This window comes from Poeciliopsis prolifica, unplaced genomic scaffold (genome assembly GCF_027474105.1).
Source record: "Poeciliopsis prolifica strain line A6 unplaced genomic scaffold, Auburn_PproV2 SCAFFOLD005, whole genome shotgun sequence".
Lineage (NCBI taxonomy): Eukaryota > Metazoa > Chordata > Actinopteri > Cyprinodontiformes > Poeciliidae > Poeciliopsis > Poeciliopsis prolifica.
In genome coordinates, this window is record NW_026562380.1 from 6981911 (window position 1) to 7008841 (window position 26931).

Below are 26931 nucleotides of genomic sequence, written 5' to 3' on the forward strand. Positions count from 1 at the left end.
TTCTTTAAGAAAGACTTTTTTGTTTTGCTGTAATACAAACCATCAAGTTTTATTTTAAACATGACCAATGAGTCATTTGGTGATTTAGGTTGTTTTATGTTTTCAAGTCTGCAAGTTTGTTGTAACACAAAGATGTATGTTTGCATTGTTTTGCCTTTCCTCATTTGGTTTCTCTCCTGTGCTGCTGTGCTTGTCAATATTTTATGTTCCACATACTGTGGTTTGTGTTAACCTTATTTTAAAATGCACTGACATGTACAACTGTAGCAAATGTGGAATAATAAAATATAAGTCCTGAGCCAAACTGCTGAGCAGAATCGGGCTTTCTTTCAAAGCAGCACAGGCTCCTGGAAAATGGAAGAATAGCTCTTTTCCTGGCGATTTATTCACACTTAATTAAAGTCTTTAGATTCCAATTCTGACATTTAGTAAAAACAAGTTAATCTTGAGAGCTTAAGTCCTGTTGCAAGAATCACAAACACTCAGAGAGATAGCCCAATATTTATTCAAGGCAGTGGCACAGCTTTCCAAACACAGAACTTTTGTTCCCTCACCACAAGATGCACAGACTTACCCTGACTACTAACACACTGCTTTTGCTTTTTTCTCCCCGTTTTATAGCTGTGAGGATTCCACCTCAAGCTGGCGCTCATGTGAAGGAGGGGTTCTCAAATGAGCGGCTAGGAAAATAATTGCAATCACGGAACATGATTTCGAGTACTACTGGAGGTCCCAAAAAAGTAGGTATTCCACTGCATATGGAAAATTCGGCTTAAAAAAAACAATTCAATAATGATGGTGCCAAGTAAAATAAAAGACAAGATGTATGCTTGAGTTTTATGCTCCAGGATCTAATGATTCAACCATTGTTGTTCCACATTGCTGAGCTGGAAGGAGACAAGCAGTTAGGAAGCTTGCAGTACCATCTCTTCATGATGGCCCTTATGAAATAGAGGCTGGCTTTCCCTTCAGAATAAACACAAGGTTTACTGCAGTGAGTGGGTTTTTTGTTTGTTTTTTTGTGTGGGTGATGACTGACATCTAGTGGTTGAGTTGTTTTAAACACCACTTACCCTGTCCGAGGTGCTGAACATCAAAGACTGGCCTTATCTGAACTGCACAACAATGCTGGCATCTTAACAACTGTGTAAATGATCTGTAGATCTAAAACGCAATAGGTGCTTTAGAGTCAGAGTCCATCTTTTCTTATGTAAATCAGTTTGTCTATGGGGAACACCACTGGAATTTACCATTGTGGCAGTACAGTCATGTTTGGTTCTCAGAATATTCCAGTACACCAAAAAAATCAGTCACTGTGATGGCACAGCTCAAGAAGGAGCCAGCTACAATTGCAAACACATACACAGCAAAACTGGGCAACTGTGAAAAGATAATTTCTGGATAAAAAGTAACCAACATACCATATATGACCATATTTAGGGAGAATATCCTACTAAGAAATAAATGAAAAAAGAAAAAGAGCATAAAGAAATGATTCTAATTATATTTTTCTCCGGGGGAAGTTTCATACACCCTCTGACGACTTAGAATTTAAGTAATTTAAACTTCAATCATTTATTATTCAATAACAAATTAACTTCAATAATTCATGTCTACTTGTAGAAAGTTGCTCAGAGATGTTTTGGTTTGATCCAGGGCCATGAGGCATTTTTTCATTCCAGTCAACAAAACAGCAAAGAAATGAAAGAATATCTTCCTTTCTTTCTCTGTTTATGTTCATTTTCCTCTCTACTTCTTTTTCCTTTTCTTAACACTTAGACACTGTTTGAAAAATATGCCTCTGCAGACATTTCATTGTGATGTTGTTTTTCTAAGTTTTCATGTAGTTTGAACTCCTCTCACTGCTGACCCAGGACAGAGGCTGGATATGTTCTTCCTGCCACACTAAGAGCAAAAGAATCCTGACAAGGGTCAGAAACAAATGTTTGATTATTGGATATTGATGTAACGGTAAATAATTGATAGTACAGGAATACATTTAAGTAGTGTTCAAAAAGTTTTGTTCTTCAAAATTTTAACAGTAAAAATCAATTGGACATGAAATTAAATGAATGAACAAACTGCTCTCAGTCTGGTTGTAGCAGAGGTTAAATTGCCCGCTGACGGTGCTCATTGGTGCTTACTGCAGGGTGGCCCCTTTCCTGTGAAGGCCTCCTCCAATCTCCTTTCTCTTTCCAGTCTCTATATGAATATGCATGAGCCCCTGACAACCCTGGGACCTTGCACCTTCTAGCAGGAAAGCTGCAGTGGACTTAGCTGCCTTGTTTTGACGGGGGCTCCTTCTAGCCAACAAATCTTGAGGAAAGGACTCCAACGTTCACCCTTTTCTGCTCCTGGGAAGATCATGGCTGGGTTTGCAGGCATTAAAGAGTCTTTTCTGGTGGTGATCCTGCAGCTTGTTCTCCTTTGCTTCTCTCAAGTAAGACCTTTAACATGCTTCTGTCCATATGATTCTGTCTTAATCTTTAGATTGATTCTACAGAGAAGCAAATGAGTATTCTCTATTTGCATGCAAAATATATGTTTTGAAAACTTTTGTGATTCAGATTATTTTATGAAACTGAAGTATTTGACAATCTACTGACAATTTACTTTGTATTTCCTTCAGAAACTTTATTTTCTTGTAAAGTCTAGTATTCTAATAGAAACATAGCTCAATCTCTAAAAGAAGCCAACTTTTCCAGTCTAGGCAGGTGTGCTGATTTCAACTCGCATCATGCAATGAAGTGGTGCACCTGTTCTTTCTTTTACATGAACTGTACGGTTGCATGTTGGTCTAAGAAAGGACAAATTTAGTAGAAACTTCAAACAATAATCATCATATAACCTTCCTATTTTTCTAAAATAACCATTTCACACAGAGGAATCAAGGTCCACCTGGCCCACCTGGACCCCCAGGAGTCCCAGGAGTTGATGGCATAGCTGTGAGTTGTTTTAGCTTTGTAAAAATATCCATCTTTAGATTCAAATGCTAACAATGTTTGCGATTAGCTTTTGTTGACCAATAAAATTGCATGCAATTTCTTTCAGGGTGAACGGGGGTTAGATGGCCAGGACGGTTTTCCTGTAACTATGAAATTTAATCAATTTCCAGTCTCTTGCTGTTTCTTACAATTACTGGTGAATCATTTGTGGGATTTTTAATCTCATAGGGGCCTGATGGGGATGCAGGTAAACCCGGTTCTTCAGGATTACCCGGAATTCCTGGGAATGATGTGAGTAGTCTTTGTTTCATGTTTCATATAGTAGCTGCTCGCCATGTTAATGGTCATGACGAGGTCAGCTTGCAATCTTTGAGCTGGTTCTGTGGGTGGAACTGCACAGAACTGCACCAAAGAGCTCATGTTTCACACTAGTTTTGTAGAGACCTAGGAAGCATTGTATGTGTACAGGGGGTTATTAAGGGAAAATAGGTGCAAAAAATGTAAGGAATTTATATAACAGGATTAACAAAGTCAGAGCAGAATCAGGCCTCGGTATAATTAAGTTAGAGGGCAAGGTTATGATTGCAAGAGCCAATAAATCACACATTTTAGCTTTTGAAGGAATTATAAAAATGACTGTATTATAATTTACCTTAATATAATGGTTATATTTTACATGCTTTATTAAACCCACAATTTAAAGGAAAATGAACATTTCTATCAAGAGCCTGTGTTCAGAATACCTATCAGGATTCTGAAAACAATAGCTGCTCTATTGGGACACAGTTAGTGTCTCTGGTTGAGAATCCTCAAACTGGTGTGGAATGACTTCTTTCAGTTCGTTTGTTTAAAGAGACCCAGAACGGAATGCTGCTCCCAACTGAACAGTCTGAGAGTTTAGATGTCTGACTTAGGGTAGATAATTTTCTATATACGCTATTTAAAATTGAAAACAAATGCAGTGTATGATCAAAGGAAAATCTTCTGTTGTATGTAAATGTTTGGCTGTGTTTTGTCATCTCACACATACATTAAGATTTTGATGAAATTTGAAAAAGACATGCTTATGTGGCATATAGATTTCTACCTATATGCATTGAAAACACTGATACTAATTTGCTTCAAAATGTGTAACTTTATCTGAATGTGTTTCTATTACAGGGTTTAACTGGCCCTGTCGGAGACCCTGGGCCTGATGGTCCCCCAGGACAGAAAGTGAGTGAGCCTTTACTTTAGCACTTCGGAGGCTGTCAGTGAAACTGTGCCAAGCGCTGTTTTGGCTTGGCAGCAAGAGTCGCAGCGCATAAACCAATTCCTCTTGACAAATGAGACATAATCCTGCAAGCCTAAGTAATCCCTGTGGGGCATGAAGCTCCAACATTGCTCCTCATTAGGCTTAATATTGCTGGGTCAAGTATGCCCAGCCCCAGTCATATGATTGTGCCGGTGGAATGTTAATTCTGACTGTCTGCAAGCTCGCACAGCTTAATTTTACTCGCTCAGTATTTCTGTTTGTCTCACTTCCTATGGTATTTCTGAATAAAATGTGTTTATCTCTTTTCTTCAGGGTGAACCTGGAAAGTCCGGACCTCGTGGAGCTGCTGTGAGTAAACATGGCAGTCCAAGAGTCATTATATCTTGACATATTCCAGTTTAAGTGTCTTATACAAACCTTGTTTTCATACTGACAATTTCCTCCAGGGTGTTGGGTCTGATGGATCTCCGGTAAGTAACCCCTTATCAATATCAAAACAAACACTTGCAATGAACAAAAATAACAATATTATAAAGCTAATACATGAAATGTACCTTTAAACAGGGACCACCTGGGCCTGGAGGACTTCTGGGTGAATTGGGAAAAGTTGGACCTCCTGTAAGTAAAAAACAAGAATTTGTTTCTTTTTGGGGTTTTAAATCCAACAATGGCATCCAGACCCCCAATAAACATGAAATCTATGTTATTTAGAAGCAAAATATAATTTAATAAGTGGAATGCCGATGATTATTCTTTGTTGTTGTAATTGGTATGGTTTGATAATTTATTACTATTTAAAAACACCTCTCACCTCTGCATAAGAATTCCGGTGTATCTAGACTAAATATCTGCACAGAAATGTCAAATAAAGATCCAAATAACCCGACTTAGATCTACTTCCTGGACATTGCACTGCAGCATCTGAAGCCTTATGCATATAATGAGCAAAATTATTGCAACACGTTTCACCTCAAATGTAAGTTAAACTGGAGTACTTTTCATATTGATTTCAGATAAAGTTAAATATCTTGCATTAAAACAGAATTTGAGGAGTCATGTAAAACAAGGCGAAACCACACAAGGATGTAATTCGTTCTGTGGAGTACTTAAAATATTTATGCTAACAGACTATAGCTGACAGCACATTTTGTACGCTATGCAACACAAACTAGATTGCAAAAAGATATTCTTCACCATTGCATCTGTTTTAAAATGCAGTGAAAATAGCATTAAAAAATACTGTCATATTTTTTCCTGTCAGATTAATTACACATTCAGTCATTTATTTACCCCATAAAATTGAGGTGAAAGCTGAAAATAGTTTTGTACGGTACTTTGAAATAACCTCAATTTTTTATTACAGCTTCAACTTTTGGATGTAATTTTCATTAATATATTTGCTAGAATAAGTTATTGTACTAGCACTGGCTAGTAGATTCAGTGCTGTGGAACTGAAAACCTCTGTTTTTCTCAATGTCTTTTAATTGACAGAGTCTGTGGATTACACACAAAACCTATAAGTACAATTAAACAATTTTCTGAATGGTGAAATGATATAAATCAGAACACTCAATTGTCATAGAAACACTTTAAGGAGGTTCAGATAGATTTAAAATGCTTAGCTATTATGAAGTATGAACAAAATAGTGCGAAATAGTTCAAACCGAAAACCACATTGTGAGCAATAATGCTTTTTAGGATTTCTTCAGCTGTGGAATCTTCAGAATGATTATTAATCTAATCTATAGTTTGTTTTAATGCATTTATGTTTTTGCATAGGGAGCAATGGGCGTGAGAGGGCCGCAAGGACCCCGTGGACCATCAGGACCCAGAGTAAGTGAGAAAACATGATTAATTTGAATACGTTCCATACACTAAATTCAGTAATGCGGTTTTAAAAAAATGAAACTTGCTTCCTATTTTGATTCAATACACAGTAACGTATTTCAAGTTATTATTACAAGATCATGATTACATTTAATCAAAAACTCAATTTCACAAAATATTGAAATTATACATAAGACCAATAAGGAGTAATCTGAGTATAACTCAAGTATTAAGCTCATAGCATGTTCACTATGAACATACTAATTTCTAGGCAAATGCTTTGGTGTTTAAATGTATTTTGCTGAGAAAACTGAATATGGAGTTTTTACTAGCTCTAAGCCATAATCATCAAAACTGGTCATAAAAACTAAATTACAGTAGTCAGAGTGTAATAATAATAATAATATGTAATATATGTGTTTCACCTTTCAAATTGAATTACTGAAATATATAAACTTTCGTAGGATGTTTGAGTTTATATAGAGTAATTGCATAGTTTTTTTTAAGGGAAGACGGAAGATGCATCAATTAGTTTTTCATTATGGCAGATTTTATCTCTACTGCGGCAAAAAAGCTGAATGTGTTCAGTAAAAAGTCACAAATAACAAGCAAGGTCCCTGTTGTCTCTTGTCTTTATTTGACAACATTTATGATCTGTTTCCATCATCATAAGATATCAGTGTTTCATGAATACATATGTTGAAACTCTTTTATGTTCCAGCTGGTGTTATCCCACTGGTGTTATCCCACATCTGGTTGTTTATAATGCACTGATTATGTTAATAGTGTCAATGTAATAACTTTATTTTTTTTCCCACTTTCAGGGTGCAGCTGGGATGCTTGGTTCTTCCGACCTGGTAGAGAATTGATTCATACAAAAACATGTAGAGGTGATTTCTTTGCACCTGGTGCCAGGCGTAGCGACTGATTGACTTATTTTGGTATTTAGTGTCCAAACTCTTGTCCACCTGGTACTCCAGGGCATCCTGGTCTACCTGGTATGAAGGTGAGGTTGTTTGCTTCACTTCTAAAATCAATCCATCAAAAATTATTACCAGTTTAATTGATCTTTCTGGGATGTTTCCAGGGTCACAAAGGTGTGAAAGGTGAAGCAGGAGAACCTGGGAAACAAGGACACAAGGTAAAAAGTTATGTTTACTTCAGAGAAAAGGTTCAAATTTATCACTATTTACAAATTAATCAAAATTACATCAGAAAATGCAAATTCTTGAAAAAAGTGTCAGTTAGTGTTGCTCTACGTAAAAACACAAAACAAAACCTGCATTAAAGACCTGTTTACAACTTTTTAGAAACCTTTTACAGATGCTCCTTTGTTTAAAATTTGTGTAATTCCTCTGAGTTTTTGCAATTCGGAAAACTTATTTGAAATGATGTGCAAGCAAGGCAGTGCTCACCTGTTAACATTCCTGTGCACCATATAAATGGAAATGAGTCTGGTTCCATCTTCTGTTATCTCCCTCATGCTGGAATATAATTTACTGTCATTCGACTCTCCCTCTCAGATGCAATTTTCATACTTGCTTGTCACATATACAAAGATATGCTGAATATGTACAGCAACCAAGAAAACACACCAGCTGTTTAAGTGTGTAGGGATATTATTCAAATGGCGAATCATTTTGAGATGTATTTACTGTGTTGTGAAAAACTGATTGCCCTGTTTTTGTCACAAATAAACGTTTCAGATCATTAAGTAAATTTTAATATGCCAAGTTAATGACCGGAGTAAATGTGAAATGCAGTGTTTATGCAATGATTTTGTCTGTCCAGTAAAAGAAAAAAAAAATCTGAAAAACTAATTATGAAATCAATTAAACAGAACCTGTCTGACAACATAAAGTTAACTAAAATATTGTAGAAAAGCAACATGTCATGATATTCAATTGTTCGGAAGTCCTTACAAGCCATTCATAAGGTTTTGGAACTCCAGTGAACCACAGCGAGAAGTGGTGCATCTCCAATTATGCATCGAAGGGTCATGCAAAAAGTCAGAAAGAAGATTTTCATATTGACTGTCAAACATGAGAAAGTAGTGAGAAGGACAATGATCCAGAGAACACCAGCAAGTCTTGCTGGAGGATATAGATGAAACCAGACAAAGGTCTAAAGCACTGCTGCTGGCCACTCTTACCTCAATTAAACTCTGTGTTTAAGGTTTCATAATAGCAAACTATCCACTAGGCCACTCCAAAACTTTGAGTTTTGGTGGGGTACCGAAAGGTTTACATAGATAGATAAGATAAGTACCGTAACTGATTTCAAGAATAGAACAGAAAAGAACAGAACAGAAAATTGCCCATGTTTCACTAAAATACAACTCAAAATAATAACAGTTTTAACTGTTGTTCTGGGTTGTTTTTGAGTCTTCTTGATTGGCCATTTGCGCTCTCCTGGAAACGGTCACCATTGTTTCATAATTTCTCTATTTGTGTTAAATGGGTCTCACTGTGCATTGCTAGTGTCCCAAATGTTTAGAAACTGCTTCCTTATGCTTTGCACACTAATAAATGTGAGTGACTTTGTTTCTCATCTATTCTATAACTTGTTTCAAGTGTCAAGAGTTGTTTTATAGCTCCATTAACCAACTTTATGTTACCAGACAGATTCTGCTGAAGTGATTCCGTCTTTTTAGGTCCGGCTATAATGACACCTGGGAAAGATGAATAAGCTGCATTGAATTTTGCTTATTAAGCTAAATTATTATTATTATTATGATTATTATCATTATTAAATTCAAATATGGATATTACAGTAAATTCATGATAATACAAGGGGTGCAATTTCTGTTTTACATATTTCCTTTTTCTTTTTTTGGAACCATTATTTGAGACATTGATTTTTAATTTACTCAAGTTGTCTGCCTCATTGTAATTTTTTGTGTGTAAAAAAAAAAGATGTTTGTAGCAGTATTGTTAACAACATTTTAAGTATATGTTAATTTAAAAAAATATTTTTTTTAAAACAATTAAAAGCTGATTCCAATCATTTCTAAGTGTTGCTGTGTACAGTCGTTATTTAAGGGTTTCAGAGCCATTTCCCTTTTATTCTACCTCACACTGTAGAAACAGATAGGACACATCATTCCCAATAAACACAAGGGTCAATATGTAGGAACTTAGGACAACAGTCTCTAACCTTTCAATGATAGTTTGATTTCTACCAGTTAAAATTCTACCAGTTAAAATTCACTCCTCCTCCTGCTGTTTTTTTTTTCCATTTTTTTAAACATCCTTCTTATCCCAACATTTGCATATAAAAGCAAAAAATGTTTTTAACAAAAGAACATGAGAAAAACTCCAGGCATGAAGCACAATCTCTCCAAATGTGCTCCCTATTCTGATGCAGGATTGGAATTATTTGTAATGATTATTTTCCTTTGGAACAATTTGTCTTACAATTTGTATTTAAATGCTTTTTCACTCATGCAATCCATTAAGAAATGTGCATGAAACTTTTATTTAGAGTGGCAGCCTCTCTGTATAATTGACACACAGCAAATAAGGTCATTTCGCTGGAAAAGAGTCTGATGGAACGTCAGTCCTAATCAGACTGGAGGACTCACTCTTAGTTAGGGCTGCTGGTCATTGTTTCGTCTCATTAAGGTCATTCTGTTTTTTGTCTGTTGTTTTTTTTCCCCTTCGTTTGTTTGCTCAGGGTGAGGAAGGAGACCAGGGAGGTCCAGGAGACGTTGGTTCCCAGGGTCCAACGGTGAGATAATGTCTCTATTACATGATATTAGGTTGTATTTACTTTTAGAATCAGAGTTCAATCTTATAACTGCGTCATCCTCATCCTCTTCCTTCTGTTTCATGCAACTGTTATTTTAGGGACCACAGGGAATCCGTGGAGCCACAGGAATGATGGGCCCCAAGGGAGAGATAGTAAGTTTTTTGAATTGCAATTAGGGTAGTTGTGCTCATCAACTTCCCTAATTACTTCTAATTACATAATTACCTTCATTTATGAAAAAAATAAATTGTTGTTTTACCGCAGGGAGCTCGAGGTCCTGATGGAGATCCAGGTCCACAGGGAGTTGCGGGGGCGACTGTAAGCTCATGAGTCAGAACATGTCTATGTACGTGTTTGTGTCAGCTGTGTATTATATGTTTTGACCTCTTATTTCAGGGAGACAGGGGTCAAAGAGGAGTAATGGGGGAACCTGGGATTAAAGGTGAAATGGTTAGTGGATAAACCTCAACATCACAGACAAATAAATCAGGGGTATAAGACAGTTCTGGAAACCTAGGTGTTGTTTGTCTTTTAGGGTGTTTTAGGGCCACGGGGAATCACAGGGCTTCCAGGTCCAAAAGGAGAAGCTGTAAGTCTATGATAATTGCTGAATAATCCTTCACTAGTCTCAGATATTTTGTCCGAAGTGTCACATATTTTAATGTATTCTCTTTACACTCAGGGATTACCTGGTGTTGACGGCCGTGATGGCATTCCTGGGTTGCCGGGTGCAAAGGTGGAGAGTGATTTGCTCTGTTTCACTGATCGTTTTTCATGTCTCAGTCATTCATATTAAGGCATTGCTTAGAACTTTGTTTAACATTCAGAAGCGGAGGCAGTTAAGACTTTTTCCCCTCCATGTTTCTCTGCAGGGAAACATCGGCAAGCCAGGAGTTCCTGGAGATATTGGACTTCAGGGGCTTCCTGTGAGTATGACCCTTGACCTCAAACTGTTCTGGCTGACTGTAATTGGACTGAAACTGAGTGAACTTTTTTGGTGCACTTTAAAGCATCGAAGATCATGGTTTCTGCACAGCAGGACTCAGTTTGCTTCCTGCCTTGGAGTGACTTAAATCTCCCTAATAAATGCTTTTGCTTCTTACATTTTTGAATAGCAGAGGTTTCAGAGTCTCTGAGATGATACAGAAAAATAGTCAGTGCCTTTTGATTTGTCTGATACAAGGAAATAATGGCTATCAGTTCATAACACAGCTGACAGAAACAACCTGATTAATGATTTTAATTAGCATCTCTTTGCAAAAGCAGTGAAATGTAATTCTTTTCAGAAGTTTAAGTAATTTTTTTTTTTACTTGGATTTTTATATTGACTGTCAAACATGAGAAAGTAGTAAGAAGGTCTAAGTGTGTATTCAGAACAAATTCACAACTAATGGTGTGAATTTGTTTGGAACCCCATTTACTACAATGCCATTTAATATAATCTACTGCAAATATTTTACAAAACATTTTGAAGGCCAAAAGAGACACCAAACATAGGTTATTTTTCATTTAATGTCATCTGTTATGTGATATACTATTCATCTCTCTTATTAGGCTAAAATTAAATTTTGGAAAATTTCACAACATGCTTTTTTTCAGGGTTTGCCTGGAACACCTGGACTAAAAGGCTTGAGTGGGCCGAAGGTTAATTGCTCTATCAATTAATATCAATGATCACTTTTTTTTGTCATCAAAAAGATGAATGCTGATTTCTTTATTTCCAATCAGGGAGATTCTGGGAAGCCTGGGTTTCCAGGGACATTGGGATCTGCTGGAAAACAAGTAAGTGTGAACAGAAAGATTCTGAAACTTCAGCATGGTTAGAGTCTTTTTTGCATAATTTTACTGTTACACCACAGGGTGAAAGGGGAGAACAGGGAGAAGTGGGACCCATCGGACCCATCGGGGAGCCTGTGAGTGTTTCTTCCTGATTCAGCTTTAAGCATTTTGTCAAGGACTTGATGAAATCAGAAGAGCTTCTTTGGACTGAAAACCTTTTGCCTACTTATTGTTTTATTGATCACACTTGCATGTTTCAGATCATAACATGTTTAGTTTAGTTTGAGATCATAACAATGTTCTCAAAATACATGTTTTAAACTAAACATACATAACAATGTGTTTAGTTTAAAACACATGTTTTCACCAGGGTGCTTTTTATAACCCAAATTAATAGAAAAAGCAGTTTTCCAATGAAGATTTGTTTTATTAAGAGCAAAAAAAGTTATCCAAACTAAACCCCCCTTGAATCACAAATTAATTTGGTTCAGACTGGGACAGTCAACAAATCTCTTGGATAAAATCCAAATAAAATAAATTCAGTAACAGATAAGACAGACAGTGATGTTTATCAATGGTCACCAAGCCAAAGCTAGCCTATCAAAACTTAGTTCAAAACCCCATGCAGGACATCACAAAAAAAAAAAAAAAAAACACGTAAAGACGAAATTAGGTGAGCTATGTCCATATTGAACATAGCTCGCTCATAGGACTACAGTATAAAAGTGCCTTACAATTACAGTAAGAACCATACATACACTTGTGTGACATTTAAAACATGGCATAAATAATTTAAGATCAGTGTTCAAGTTCAGTGCTCATTAATGTTTGTGATTCAACAGTAGTAAAGAAAGTGTGTAAAAAAGGTCATCTATTAAGCTTGAATTTAATTAGGGTGAAGAACAATCTTCTTCAGAAAATCCATCAACTCAAAGTATCGACTAAAAATCTAACTGAAAATCTGTGGCCTGATCTTAAACATGTTCATGTTCAAAGCCATCTAATGCAGCTGAATAGAAACAAATCAACAAACAGTAACGGGCCAAAGATCCTTCACAGTAAAGTAAGAGTAATCGTTATTGGAAATATACATCATCTTGGTTATCTGCTCTGGTGATCAAGGTCTAAAATGTTTTAATGTTTGATTATCTGAAAAGTTTAAATGGGACAAAAATACAGCCAAATCTTTGGACATATTAGTGGATTTCATTTTGACCTGGCTATAGTAAAACAGAATGGAGTGGAGCTAATACATATGATTTTTTCTCATGCATTGAACTTAAGTTCCCTTGACCTCTTCATTGTGTTTTCATTTTACTCTTAGGGCAATCCTGGAGAGCAAGGTCCTGTAGGTCCAGCTGGCAAGCCAGGTGCAAGGGTAAGTCATAAAATACAAATAGAAGAACATGAATGCATATCTAGATTGATAAAATGTAATAAATTCTACATCAGCTTAATGTGTATATATGTGGCTTCGTCTTGACTTTTCAACATTCTTGCAACATTCTTCAATAAAAAGGACTATACAATAACTGATGCTAAATAAAAAACATAGAAAGACTCTTAACACTGTGAGAGCATTTATCTCACACATTCCTGGTACCTTAAATCAGGGATGTCAAACTCCTGTCCTCAAGGGCCGGTGTCCTGCAACTTTTAGATGTGCCTCTGCTGCACCACACCTGAATAGAATAATTAGGTCATTAGCAAGGCTCTGGAGAACAAGGGGGAGGTAATTAAGCCATTTCATTCCAGTGTTTTGTACCTGTGGCACATCGAAAAACTGCAGGACAGTGGCCCTTGAGAACTGGAGTTTGACACCCCTGCCTTAAATGAAGGAAGTTTACAAGAGGAAAATGTTGGGAGTCTGTCATTGTTTCTCTGGAATTTCTAGGAGAATACTCTAAGACTGGATCTCACTTGAGGTCTATTTTCACAGTAAGGGGAGACTAAGCAGCAGGCTGAAAGAGCTCTCTGTCTCCTCTGCATTCCTCTGTTGCTGGGAGATCAAAGGCTGAGCGACACAGAAACATACCTGAGAAAATCCTGATTCCATAGTTTAAAATAATGTTCACCCTGGGCTCCTGTAACTGACACAAAAACAAACTTCACCCTTATGTTGGGTTGTTGAAGCAGTTTCAGCATGAATGATGGTTCGTCATAATAATCCAGCCATTTATTGCAATATTTCAAATCCTGCTGATGTCTTTCTGTTCATTAGATGTTTATGTTTTATTTCTTTGTTTGTTTTATTTTTTTAATTAAAGGGACCGAAAGGTGATCCTGGTCTTCCTGGTCTTCCAGGGCCTCCAGGCCTGCCTGGGGTGAAGGGAGAAAGGGTATGACATGAAGAAATATTTGCATAACACCAGTTGATGAATCACAACATATACAAACATAAACAAAGCCTTATGTTTTGAATTTTCACTTTTGCATTTTGGTTGGTCTGTGTGTTAATTACAGGGTGAGCGTGGAGAAGCAGGACCCAAAGGAGAACAAGTACAAAACACATCAATGCCAGCAATAAGGTGTTTGAAAAATAAAAGTGGTCTGTTTTACATAAATTAATACACAGGCTTTGTTTTGATAGGGGGCTCAAGGTGATGAGGGAAATCCTGGAGAGAGAGGGGAACTTGTAAGTGCTTACCTGACTGCTAACAACAATCAGAATTTATTTATTTCTTTAGTTGCACCAGAGCACATTATTAAATTTCAATGATGTCTTAGGGAGATGCTGGGGAATCTGGACCAAAAGGACAGGTGGGTCCCTGTTTCTATAAATGCCAATAAAGCTTAGCACTTTTGTAATATTTGTATGGTGATTAAATAATTTACTCACAGGCTGGTATTCCTGGTGAACCTGGCAAAAGGGGTCCTGAAGGAAGTCGAGGCCAGCCTGGCATTGAGGGCCCACCTGGCACACCTGGACCACGAGGCATGCAGGGAAACAGAGGTCCACGTGGGATCCGGGGGTCTCAAGGGCCTGCGGTAGGTCAGAAACAGAAAACACAAGTAATCTAGAAAATAACCTAAAACATGATTATGTGTCAGCCCCCTCAGAAAAGTGTCAAAGACCACAGTGTTGAAGCCTGGACGATGTCTGAGTTTCATTCTTCCTCATTGCTTTTCTGATTCTGAATTAAACTTTATGGTTATCCTATTTATCTAATAAAATAGTTTTTATCTTAAATATGATCAAATGAAAATTTCAACTATCATTTTTAAGATGTTTATGCATCTTTAAGAAGGGTGCCAGTAAATGTGGAGGATGAAATAAGGAATTTTCCTCTGTAGAAACAATTTTTGGATTTAATTATGTTTTTTACTTTTAAACCAGGGGTTACTAAACATAATATTAAGATGTCAGAGGTTGATATCCAGATAAGGGTGATTTAGTGAACAGATGATTTTTTATTACATTTGCTCACAAGAGAAGAATTAAGAAAATCACAATCTGTATCACCACTTGTAACCTAAAGCTACTTTTACTTTTCACAGAAAATCTTAATGAGCATTAATTAAAAAGAAAAATTTAAACTTGATCTCCTTAATTAATTTTACAGGCCTCAACAAACGAGCCTAAAGTGAAATGAGATTTACAGATACCCAAAGACGTTTATATAACTTCAGAGGAAACACGACACTGTTTGCCTCCAATGAAGCTCCATTAAACTAGTTTTAAGCTACTGCTGCTCCCTGTTCATTAAATGCATCACATCTAAGAAGCTCCACCAATTTCAGTCTATAAAAACATCAATCAACACTTTTCTGAGTTTGATACAAATCAAATTAAGTTGGAACCAGCAGGTCAAACATACATTAAAACCAGAAAAGAGCGAAGAGTTGAACTTATAGAACAATATTTGAAGAATAGTTCCAATCTCCTCAATGATTCACAAAAAAATTGGAACTCTGGCACCTTCTGTAAAGTACCTGTGACATGATGAACAGTGTTTGGGAATTATCGCTCCTATCGGTCCACTTTCATCCTTCACCAGAATATAAAACTAGAAATAAAACGTCAGGATAGAAGTCCTTTTCACATCTGGAAAAGAACTGGGGCAAATTCTGAACACGTACAATCAGGTAGTTTGAAACAACAGGGATTATGTCAAACTTTGCTTAAAGTGAATCGACTCTTGTTTGGCTTTACAAACCAAACAAAAAACCTGCATGCCTTCTTACCAGAATCAGCTAAAAAGTGTAAAATCACATTAAATGTTTTGTTTTCAACAGTTCTACCTCAAATGCAGGGACAAAAAGAATTCCTTTTATTTTATTAATGAGAAATATAATTCATTTTCTTCACCCATTTTGTCTTTCGGCTAAAGCAAATGAGCAAATGGCATCATGGAGTTTATGTGTCAGGCACTGAGATGAAAGCTATTAAAATATTTTTTCTTTATAGGGCAAGGAGCCAAGCGATCAGCACATCAAGCAAGTCTGCATGCGAGTTATGCAAGGTAAGAAAAGAAAAGAAAAGAAAAGCAAAGCTTTTGACCCCATTTATTGTTCCCTTGTGTCCCATTTCATGGCTGTAATGTTTCTCATTACCACCTTAAAGTGTTGTTTCATTGATCAGGGCTGTCGCTGGATGGTCTGTGGTTAAAAAACCAGAGGGTCCTATAACAAAAACATAAAATAAGCTTCAGTCTTTGTTCATGTGATGGATGAAAGCATCCTTCTCTGAGCCCTTCGAAATGTTTCACTGAAGTCACAACATCTGCTCTCTTCACTCTTCTGTTCTTATATCTTCACAACTCATCTCCTGCTCTCATGACTTTTTTATACCCGCCATGTTGAAAAATTAATCTCACCTCCAGGAGACCTACTCTTCCCCGCTCCGAGCAAAGTCAGCCTGGACAGGAAATCTTAAGAAAAGGAGCAGTCTAGCTGCTTCTGTGGCATGAAAATTCTTCAGACACAAGAAAACTGAAATCTAGATAAAAAGATAAAAGCTACAGGAGATTAATTTTAGTTTGTTGGCACTGTGGGCTTAAAGTTTCTGTTTTGTATAGCTGTAAATGAAAAGCATTATTTCTGTTTGGCTCAGCTTAGTGAAGCTTTTAAAAAAAAAGAAAGAAAAAAAAAGCTAAACAACAGAAGGCACCCAAGGGATATTATGACCAAGGTTTCACCTCACTTAAATTCAGTGTTCAAGACATGCAGAAGACATTACATAATCTCTGCAACATGATTCCTTTGAGCTGTCAGAAATGAGCCATGTGAGCTTCCTGCATTATTTATTACAATATGTTATGTGTTTAGAGATTCCTTCATAGGTATGAGCTGTGAATGAGCTTTCATGCTGATAATCGTCTTCTTTCTTTTGTTCCTCAATAGAGCAGCTTGCACAGTTAGCTGCTAGTCTAAGGAGGCCAGAGTCTGGCGTTGCAGGTTTACCTGGAAAACCTGGCCCTCCTGGGCCTCCAGGTCCCCCAGGAGACAACGGTTTTCCAGGGCAAGCTGGAGCAAGGGGCCTTCCAGGACTCAAAGGACCACCAGGGTCAATGGGAAACAAAGGTCCCAAAGGTACTAAATGTTTTGGCTGTGTTCTCTTTTAAAGGGTCAAACTTGGTCAGATGAGACAGGAGACAGTGGAACAACTTGTACAACTGCTTTCACTAATCTGTTGCAGGTGACATGGGAGACAGAGGTTCCAGAGGGCCCACTGTACGAGGACCTAAAGGCCAATCAGGACCTCCTGGGGTTCCAGGTGAGTATATATTTATGACGTTGCAGTTCAGGTCTCTCAGGTTGGATCTTTGAATGTTGATCTGATGTCTTTCCCCAGATTCTTAATTAGATTTAGATCTGGACTTTGACTGGGCCGGTTTTAGCATATGAATATGCTTTGATCCAAATCATGCCATTGTAACTCTGGCATCTATTAGGGCAGTTGTCCTGCCAGAGGGTGGACAGACCTGCTACCTCACCAGGATTCAGGACTGCCCTATATTTGGTTGTGTCCATCTTCCCAGCAAAGCTGACCAGTCTCTCTTTCCCTTCTGAGGAATGATACTGACACTATTTAATGTTTCAGAGGACTAGAAAGTATTGCTGTCCTCCACATAAAATCTTCCATATAGGTGAAAAAATTTGGTTTTGCACTTTAGATCAGACTTTTAATGACTTGCATATTAGTCGTCCAGAGTTTTGAGTGTGGGCCTCAACAGGTCCTCCAGAGTTACCAGGAGCCTCTTGGCTGCCTCTCTGCTCAATGCTCTCTTGGTGGGTTGGGTTACCATCCTGTTTACATTTTTATACAATGATAGTGAAAACATTTGGAAATTAGGGATGAATTAATGTGAAAATTTTGGCTGATATTAATCTCCGATTTTAAAGCTGATATCATGGCCTATAGCCAAAATGTACCAAAATATATGTGATATATATTTCACTTCTTTATGCATAACATCACCCTCCAGAACCAAATGGCAACGAGCTTTATCTATTGGATCAATACTGATATTTTAAAAGATGACAAATATCGTCTGAATCCATTGTTAGTGCTGATATAGTTTTCCTTCACAAATTCGTACTACTTTGTGATATTCTATCACATTAAAACTCAGTACAACGAATGTAATTTTGTAGAGCTATGCCAAATGTTTAGGATTCTATGCTGCTATACTTTTGCATAGCAGCACAGAATCCTAAACATCATTAAAAAAAACAAATTAATTGATGGCATAAAAACATTTGGACCAGGTACAAATTAATAGTCTCTTTAAAGTTGAACCTGCAAGTATAATTCACCCATTTTGTAATCACAGGAGAGCCAGGGAAACCTGGGTATGGTCAAGATGGTCAGGATGGGCAGAGGGGACCTCCTGGCGTTCCAGGACAGCCTGGCGTGCCTGGTCCTCCTGGTCCAGCTGGCCCGAATGGCTATTGTGACCCGTCAGCCTGCAACCTCCAGGCAGGAGCTGTCCAGCAGTCTCTGGATGTGAAGGGACCTGCAGGGAACTAAGAGCCACTCTGGCAGAGACACAAAGACTGCTGGATTATCTCCCCGAGCACACAGCATTTGTCACGCTGTCCTCCCAGGGGCCGTCGTTGCTGTGGTGGTGTCTTTGATACAATAACCTCTTTGTGTGAGCATGTTTCCTGCCAATAACATCTCCATCAAAAGGAGTCATCATCTTTGAGTTGTGAAAAAAAAGGGCTTATTTCATTGTGCTTGTATGGATGAGAAAAGCACCATATTGTTTATCCCATTTTCCTTTTATCCCATCCTCTCTTTATGCGCCCCATTTTGAGTTTTCTTTTCCACTTTCTCACAGAACAGCTCATAGAATCCCCCCAATGCCAATCAGTCTATTGTGATTTTGCATTATTTTCTCTTATGATGTTGTCTTTGTCAAAGGACGATCAAGGGCAAATCTGTTAAAGTCCAAAAGTCTTACTTCCTGTCCGACTGCTTTATGAGAAAATAAAACAGAAAGAGGCTGAAAATCTCTTAAAGTCACACTGACGTTAGTACATTTTGTAAATTTGTAAAAACATTGTTAAATGTGGTTAATTATATTTCCTACAAAAAAAAACTCCTGATGTGAGACTTTGCTTCACTGTACAGAATAACAGGATGCATCTGTTCATGAATAAGAATAGATTTTGCCAGTGAGAAAAATGTGCAATAGTCTAACAAATCAATATCACATGAAGTTTTTTTTTTTAATATATATTTATTTGGTACAATGATAATCTTTATGTTTTCAGAAGCATCTCAAAATGCATTTAAAATGAAGAATACAGATACAATTTAAATAAAATAGTTCTGAGATAATACAAAAATTGTCATCAGCAAACCTGTCTTTGAAAGGCAAACATGAATCTGTTTGCCAATTCACAAACATGAATCTGTGAATCGTTTCTCTTAAAGTGGGCTTTATTTCTCATCATCTCCTTAATTATAGCATAACACAGACCTTACACCTTGTAACGCTACACACGCCTCTGTGTCCTGTTTTGGGACTGGCATGGTGAGTTCATGAATAATGGCTCAGGTTTATGTGTATTGTGTTTTGATTTCCTGCAACAGTTCAAAATCATGCAAGTAAGGTTGATTGATGCTTCAAAATGTACTTTAACACTGAATGAGTATGTCTCTTATGATGTCATTTATTTCATTTGTCTAAGACTGTGTGCGCGTATGTGTTGATAATAACCTTGACCTACAGCTGTAGGTTATATAGCTAGATGTTTTCCCATCCTTCAGGGATATTACAGTTTTATTGTTTTGTGGCTTTATGGCTTTCAGTTCACTTCATAGAATGGACAGATTAAAACATGTGGAATAGAGAACCCATCTTAAAGAGCATACATCATAAGTTTTATTCTTTTTGGTTGTGTTCCAGCCTGTAATAATATTATTTCTTTACATGAATGAGAAATTTGTAGAAAGCATAAATATACAAGGCAGCCCAGAATGTAGCTGTAGCTAAAAACAACCAGTGAGATTGATTATGTTGCATTTAGAACAACAAACTCGGGAATTGCTACAATGAAACAACAGCCACTAATGGCAAAAGAAGTAATGGCAAATGTGAAACTGCAGTTTGAATTAATAAATCTATTACTTAAAATGCTATAACAACTGGGAGACATAACCCAGAAAAAAAACTGTCTGAGCACACTATCTTTGAGACTTAACAAACTGGCACCATATGTTTGATTTAGAAGCACTTTGTTCAAAGTCTTCCTGTAATACACTGCAATGGTGAATGGCCATTCGTAACAAAATCTCTCGAAAAACATCTGACAGCATTTGAATATCAGATAGAAATTCTGTTCCACTTTAAACATTGTCTCAGAACATCTACAAATGTGTTGTAATATTGGATGACACATCAAAATAATAAAAAAAAACACGCAAGATTTATTTCCACAAACATTTACTTTGGAACAGCATAGACTGTGTTATGTCCGCTTCATTCAGGGTTAAGTTGATTCTTCCTTTTTAATCCAAGTTTCCAATTGTTTCATTAACTTGGGGCAAAAGGTTTTCTCACCAGTCTTTTTTCTTCACTTGTTCACTCCTAAATTATTTTTGCAAAAAAATTATTGTTGTTCTGTGTTGCCATTAAGCAGCAACACTATATTTTTTAAATAAAGAAAACAACCTATTCTATAATTAGTGTGGTATAACTGTTGAAGGTGCCTTTACAGATGGTATATCAATATTGAGTTATGATAATGTTTACCTGTTTTTCATGGATATGACTTGTGAGTCTTTGTGATGAAAATGTGTTTAAAAATTATTTATCTGATTTGAAACACAAGATAATGAGTCATGAATGTTTCTCACAAATTTCAGATATTAAACTTAATCTTATGCAGCATGTAGAAGTTTTGGATCACAGATGTGAAAATGAACAGTGTTAAAATGAGTTTGTCTATCTAGATGTCTATTTTAATTCAAATACTGCAAAAAAAAGACTAAATGATTCTAATACAACAACAACCAAGTCTCTACTAAGTTCCCCCAAAATATTATTCAATTAATATATCAAACAACGGTAAAAAATAGACACATTTTAAAGCATTCAGGCTTTGTTTTTGTTCTGTTTATGCCACAAGGAAACCACAGATAATATATACTTAAGAGCCTCAAACACATTTTAGGCCACATAAAGGTGTAAATAAGATAGACTTTCTGAAGGAACAACTAAAATAAAACCCAGGGCAAAATATAAAGCACTTGAGAACATTTATTGCACACAGAAAGGCAGATGGCATTAATAGATGCACTGTAAATGAAAGATTCTGCAAAGAGTAAAATACAACCTCTGATACCTGGTAACCACAGTTACTTTCTTTTGTTAATCAGTGAACTCACACTGACATTGACATAAATCCAACAGTTTTTTCTTGCATAAACACATGAGAGTTTTCCCATTTTTCCCAGGGAATATTTCAGCTAATTTTTTTTCCTGATCACATAGACATGCGATAAACCAAGAATGAGGTAGTTATTTAACTGAACAAAAACTTAAAAAAAAAGAAAAAAAAAGTTAAAGTCACACAGCATGACACAAACTTATGCGAGAGGAAAGGGGCGTTTCAGCGAGAGCAGCAGGTAGGCGCTTTTAATCTTGAGGGTCCTCGCTGCGAGGCTGATCCATATTTTCCCTCATTACAAGCTTGCTCACAAGATTAGATTACACGTGGCAACAGGATCACCTTACATTACAGCTAAACACAAGCAATGATGAAATACGTGGACATCTGAGGTTCATTATCTTGAGCAAATTTTACATTATTTAGCAAGCTTTTGTTTAGATACATTCTCAAAGGAAGCTGCTCCTTTGATTTTGCCTCCATCAGACAATTTCCACTTAGAATAAATTGAGCTTAACTTGGTGTGATGGATAATAGCATGAATTTGTAGCGAAGTGAGCTGTGACATTAACGTCCTCCCTTCTTATCACACTGTTTGGATAAATGGAAGTAGCAAAGTGGAGCATATTAATGACAATTCATGCTAAATTCAATAGGCAGTGGGAGTTGCTCTCAGCAGTACACTGCAGAAAAAAGTTTAGATGACATTAATCTGCTGGTGCTGTCTCATTTGAATCTCATCAAGATCAGCATAATTGTCTCTGGTGGGAGCCCATAAACTAAATATGAAAATTACAAAGATGAAAGGACAAGATTAGGTAGAAGGAAGGGGAATTCAAGTGCCCCAAAACCCAAAGATGGGTTTCCCTTGTAGATTAAAAGGTGGATGGAAATCCAAACACGTCCAGCAGGGGTCTCCTTTTACTCACAAATAAAATCAGCTTGACACTTTATTTCTAAAATTAGACTCCCTTCCACTGATAAAACCAAGCTGACATCATAAAAAAATAATTGTTCTGCAGCATTTGAGTTATGTGTGACTGGAAGAGAAAAACATAACGTCAATGACTTGAGACAAGTAAAAGCAAAGACAGAAAAAAGGAATTAAAAGGATCTCATATGAAATAAAAACACACAAAAGAGCACTAACCTTTTTAACATTTAATTGAAGCCAAACTAAAAAATAAAAAATAAAAAAATAAAGCTTTTCAGTCAAACCCCTCATTAAAAATAACTGAAAATGACAGCTTAATATTAATCATATACATTCAACAATGTCGTTACCACTTTGCTGTTTAATATGTGTTGACTAACAGAATTTAAGTAAAATAAGCAAGTTAGCAACTTCAATCTTTGCTAATGGGATATAAATTCAAATCAAGGGATGAGAGGAAGAAAGTGTTTGCAGATGATCAAAGGAGTTTCTAGAAATTAGAGTGGTCTGTTTGGATACTATCATCTCAAACCATAAAAAAACAAAACAAACAAACAAAAAAATTAGCATTAAACTAATTCAGAAAAAAAACAAAAATAAATAAATACAGCAAAACAAAAGCCTTAAAGCAATCAAAAGCCAGACAATTTATGGTGACACACAGTGCTTGTTAGTAACTGGAAAACCTGGATGTAGAAGCAGCTGAGACAGTTCAAGTACATTCACGAGTAAAACGTCTCCTCCAAACCGAAAATAACCGTCCGTTAGCTGTGGTGTGGTAGTCCGATTTCCTTTGTAGTCATAAAGTTAAATTATTCACCCTCAAACCAGAGGAATCATCATTCGTGACACTGTGTAAACGGCATATGTGAATAATAATCTCAGATGCAACACATTTTTGTGCAGTTGCAGCAATGTATGATTGACAAGTGATAACCTTGAAGTGTCGTTACAGAGACAGCCGGCTTTTAAAGTTATATTGTCAGGTCCCTTTTCAAGACTAGAAGAGTTAGACTTAGAAGAAAAAGTTAAAATAAAGCATATGAAAGATACTTACAGTTGAAAACAAAGTACAGAGTAAATGAGGAGCTACATTAATTGAAAACAGACATTATTTCAAAGTACATTCTTTTTTGCGGAAGAATCTGCCTTTAAAGGGATCGTAGGGGCTGATTTGAAAAAGGCCATCTCAGTGTTTATAAAAAAGTGAATGGAATACCTTCGAGTGGTTGAAGGCTAACTGCTAATAAGATGAGATTTCTGCAAATCAGAACTGAATAACTTCTGGGAACCTAATGTTAAATTTGTCGCCCTCTTATTTCAACAAATTCAGTTTTCGTATTTCAAAGTTATAATGATTACCTGCAAGCTTTCATTCACTTGATCAGCCGTGACTCAACAGTCTGCCAGGAGCGGATTGAGGATTTGGATAGCGTGTCGCGCTGTGATTTGTGCAACAGCATTGGTGAGAATAGGTTCCTTTTAAGGTCTCTCAGTTCTTTGGAAAACAAAGTGGCAGAGTCAAAATCAGTGGCCAACCTTTGCATTGTTATGTTGTTTGGGGTGACAGTGTTGGGAGTTTGCTCTGCAGTCGGTAGGCCATTGGTTTGATTCCCACTTCACCTGCCTCTGTCTTTGTGTCCTTGGGCAAGACACTTCACCTGTCTTGTCAGAAGGGCTGATAGTACAAAATGCCATCCTTGCTTTCTGTCAGACTGCCCCAGGGCTGCTGTTGTGCTTGCCATGAATGAAAATGACTGATTTCATTGTAAAATGTCTGTGAAAGGGTTGGAAAATGCTGGAAAGTCTGATGTCACTTTATTAACGTTTGTGTAGAAACATGAAGGAGTTTTGGCTATAAAAATCACCACAGATTTTTTTCTTGTGGAAGTGGAAACATGTATTATTTGCTAATCTAGCATTGAAAGCAATGAATGGAAACATATTCAGCCGAGTTGTCAAGGAAACTGCTCTGGATATTTTTCAAACTGGTGTTTTTCCTGTTGTCTTTTGGATTCCAATGAAAAACATTGTGATGCTTATGCTGGGCCAGCAGGTGGCAAGAATGTTGACATTCTGACTAAAGACTCTTTTTTTAGTCCAAACGTAAGTTGTTCCAGCTTACGTTTTATTTGAGTGTTTTGAAACCTTTTCTCTCATTCATTCAAAACATTTTCAGTTCACATCTTGCATTTACATTTTGGAAACCACTTGAAAAATAAAATTTTTTGCTACTAGCCTCAACCACTCTCAGGATTTATAATTTATTCATAAAAATATTACACCTTACTTCATCAGGTAATGAGAAATATCTCTAAGAAAACCAAATTCAAAAACAAGTCCCAAAAATAGTTTAATGTAATAACATAAATCTGTCCTTAATTCTTTGCTTGTATTCAAAATGTGTATGTGCGTTTAAAAAAAATGCTTTGGCAACTTAATAAGTGCTAAGTAATGACTTACAGAAAATGGGAAGCGGTCTTCAGCTATAGTTTAACCATAGATTCTTAAGAAAAAACACAAACACCTCATCAATTCAAAGAAACAGAAACATTGAAACTTATCAGCAACTAAAACTTGTATTACCTCATGTCTTTATAATTTAATTACTAACAAAATGACATGTTTTCCATGCTACATGTATAGCTGACTAGTATGATCTTTTAAATACATTCTTAAGGAGCACACTTAAAATAAATAATTTCCATATCAGACAAACTGGCTGCTTTAGTTACAGAGGAAGTCATTTTACTTACATTTGCTGAAAAATACGTACATTCACTCAGTTGATCTTTCTCTCTCTCTCACACATAAACAGCTAAAAATTAGACTTACCTACAGCCAGTTTAACCGAGTAAGAATTGAAGAGTGCATCGACAAGCCCGTTAAAGAGGCAAACAAATAATTATTAAGGTTATTCAGCCTGGGCTGAACCTGATGAAACAGTTATCTCTAGGTCTTGAAAGACAACTTCTTTTGATAAGGAATGCATTGCATCACAGTAAGAATTGGAAAGACAAGAAAAGTACTTCAAAGTACAGCACTGCAAAAGGTTTTCAGCTGCATTCAAAACAAAACACAACAGCACACCTAGAAAAAGAAAAACACCCACAGCACCCAAATGTTATTGTGAAGTGAACAAAAGAGGTCAGTTTTGAGTCCATTTGATACAGCAGAACTGTAGAAGCTGTCAGACACAGTGAGGTCATTCTTTTTTTTTTGCTCTGTGGCTGCAGCTTGGAGATCATGGATGACAAACGTCCTCGGAGCACACCATACCATTTGACACTCCTGCTCTCTGCTTACAAGGTAGGAAGAATGCAGTCATTCGGGTCACAAGTCCCTGGAGGTCCGCGAGGCCCAGGAGAGCCAGGGGGGCCTTGTGAAGGGATCCCAGGTGGCCCTTGAGAGAGAATGTTGTTAATTACTGAAATAGGCTACACCTTATCAGTGCTAGGAAGAGCTTTCCATTGACAGCTAATCTGAAGTGTGGCAAAATCATGATTTCCTTCATACAAACCGTAATTATCTAATTATATGCAGCGAGTAATCAGAAGTACCATGTTCTGCTTAGAAATGCTCTGCGTGTAAACTGCAAGCAGAGCATTTCTAAGGATTTAGGAGGGCAGGAGAGGGCACAAAGCCATAAAGACTCTGACATTTTACTGGCACTTGAAAGACATGGCCTCAAATCACCCCCACAAAAGCAGATCAGGAGATTCTTAAGAAGGAAAGAAGAAGCAGAAGAACTGACTTAGCCTCAAAACTCCTCAGACAAGCCTGATGTTATCACACTGCCTCATGTTCGTGAAATGTCAAACTTCGGAGTCTGAGGTTTCCTGGATCAGAGCCAGTTTTTGTGTGCTAGCCACACTTTTACTCAGGGAAATTAGGGTAAATGATAGGAAGGTCCACACATCAGAAGCCCTTTCTAAAGTTTGATTATTTCCAAGCTGTTTAAATGATAAAGTGAGATATGAACAACATGAAGTTAGGTCTTTGATCAAGATGGAGCGCTTGTAAATCTCAAAGTCATAAAATATCAGAATCATGGTTTTACCTCAGCAGAACAAGATGCTTTGAAATCCAATTGAAATTGTAGGGACATAATTTAATTTAATTTAATTTAATATCAGTCTGATATTAATGCAGTGATATCAGACTGACTAATAATCACAAAAAGGACAATAATTATTTTTGATGATCTTAAAATCTCTGAAAAACCATAGACAGAAAGAAAGAGGAGAAGAAAAAGGAGCTGAAAGGAATGAAGTCTGTAAGGAAGAAACAATGTAAAGACAGGACCATAAAGAAGGAAGGAATGGAGGATGGAAGAAAAAAAGGACATAAGAGAGGAAACAGCAAGCAAACAAAAGAACAAATGAAGGACAGAATGATGAAATGAAGGAAGAGGAATCAACAAAGAAGTTCTGAAGAAAGAAACAACCTGAGGACAACATGGACAGAATAAACAAGATAACAAATGAGAAAGAAAGGACTGAAGGAAGGACCAATGGAAAATAAACAAATATGGAAAGGAGCAAAGGAAGGAAGGCTAGGAGGACATTCGGACGGACAACAAATAAAACTATGACGCA

At 36.8% G+C, this 26931-nt stretch overlaps 2 protein-coding genes across 2 annotated transcripts in view; one reads left to right on the top strand and one right to left on the bottom strand.

Annotated features, from left to right (window-relative positions):
- The first annotated feature begins 2262 nt into the window (after window positions 1-2262).
- On the top strand, window positions 2263-19855 carry col9a1b (collagen, type IX, alpha 1b). Its single transcript, XM_055029289.1, has 32 exons — window positions 2263-2440; window positions 2883-2945; window positions 3052-3087; window positions 3174-3236; window positions 4107-4160; window positions 4513-4548; window positions 4647-4670; window positions 4765-4818; window positions 5980-6033; window positions 6852-6884; window positions 6977-7033; window positions 7115-7168; window positions 9703-9756; window positions 9876-9929; window positions 10042-10095; window positions 10174-10227; window positions 10313-10366; window positions 10460-10513; window positions 10650-10703; window positions 11377-11421; window positions 11506-11559; window positions 11637-11690; window positions 12881-12934; window positions 13824-13895; window positions 14020-14055; window positions 14147-14191; window positions 14284-14316; window positions 14398-14544; window positions 15965-16019; window positions 16900-17088; window positions 17195-17272; window positions 18333-19855. Exons 1-32 carry the CDS (start codon window positions 2366-2368, stop codon window positions 18527-18529), a joined length of 2040 nt encoding a protein of 679 aa, XP_054885264.1. The 5' UTR covers window positions 2263-2365; the 3' UTR covers window positions 18530-19855.
- A 1396-nt stretch (window positions 19856-21251) lies between these two features.
- The window catches only part of LOC129359575 (collagen alpha-1(XIX) chain-like), a 122522-nt gene continuing 116842 nt past the window's right edge, over window positions 21252-26931 (bottom strand). Inside the window, exon 51 of the mRNA XM_055029287.1 lies at window positions 21252-25736. Coding sequence (XP_054885262.1) covers window positions 25636-25736 — 101 coding nt within the window. The 3' untranslated portion in view covers window positions 21252-25635. The remainder of the gene's footprint in view (window positions 25737-26931) is intronic.

What these genes read in the sequence shown, in the direction of transcription:
- col9a1b (XM_055029289.1), top strand. Translation starts at nt 2,366, where the DNA reads ATGGCTGGGTTTGCAGGCATTAAAGAGTCTTTTCTGGTGGTGATCCTG. An exon ending in CCGGACCTCGTGGAGCTGCT is followed by an intron (nt 4,549 to 4,646) that starts GTGAGTAAACAT and finishes AATTTCCTCCAG; the next exon opens with GGTGTTGGGTCTGATGGATC. An exon ending in TGGGCCCCAAGGGAGAGATA is followed by an intron (nt 9,930 to 10,041) that starts GTAAGTTTTTTG and finishes GTTTTACCGCAG; the next exon opens with GGAGCTCGAGGTCCTGATGG.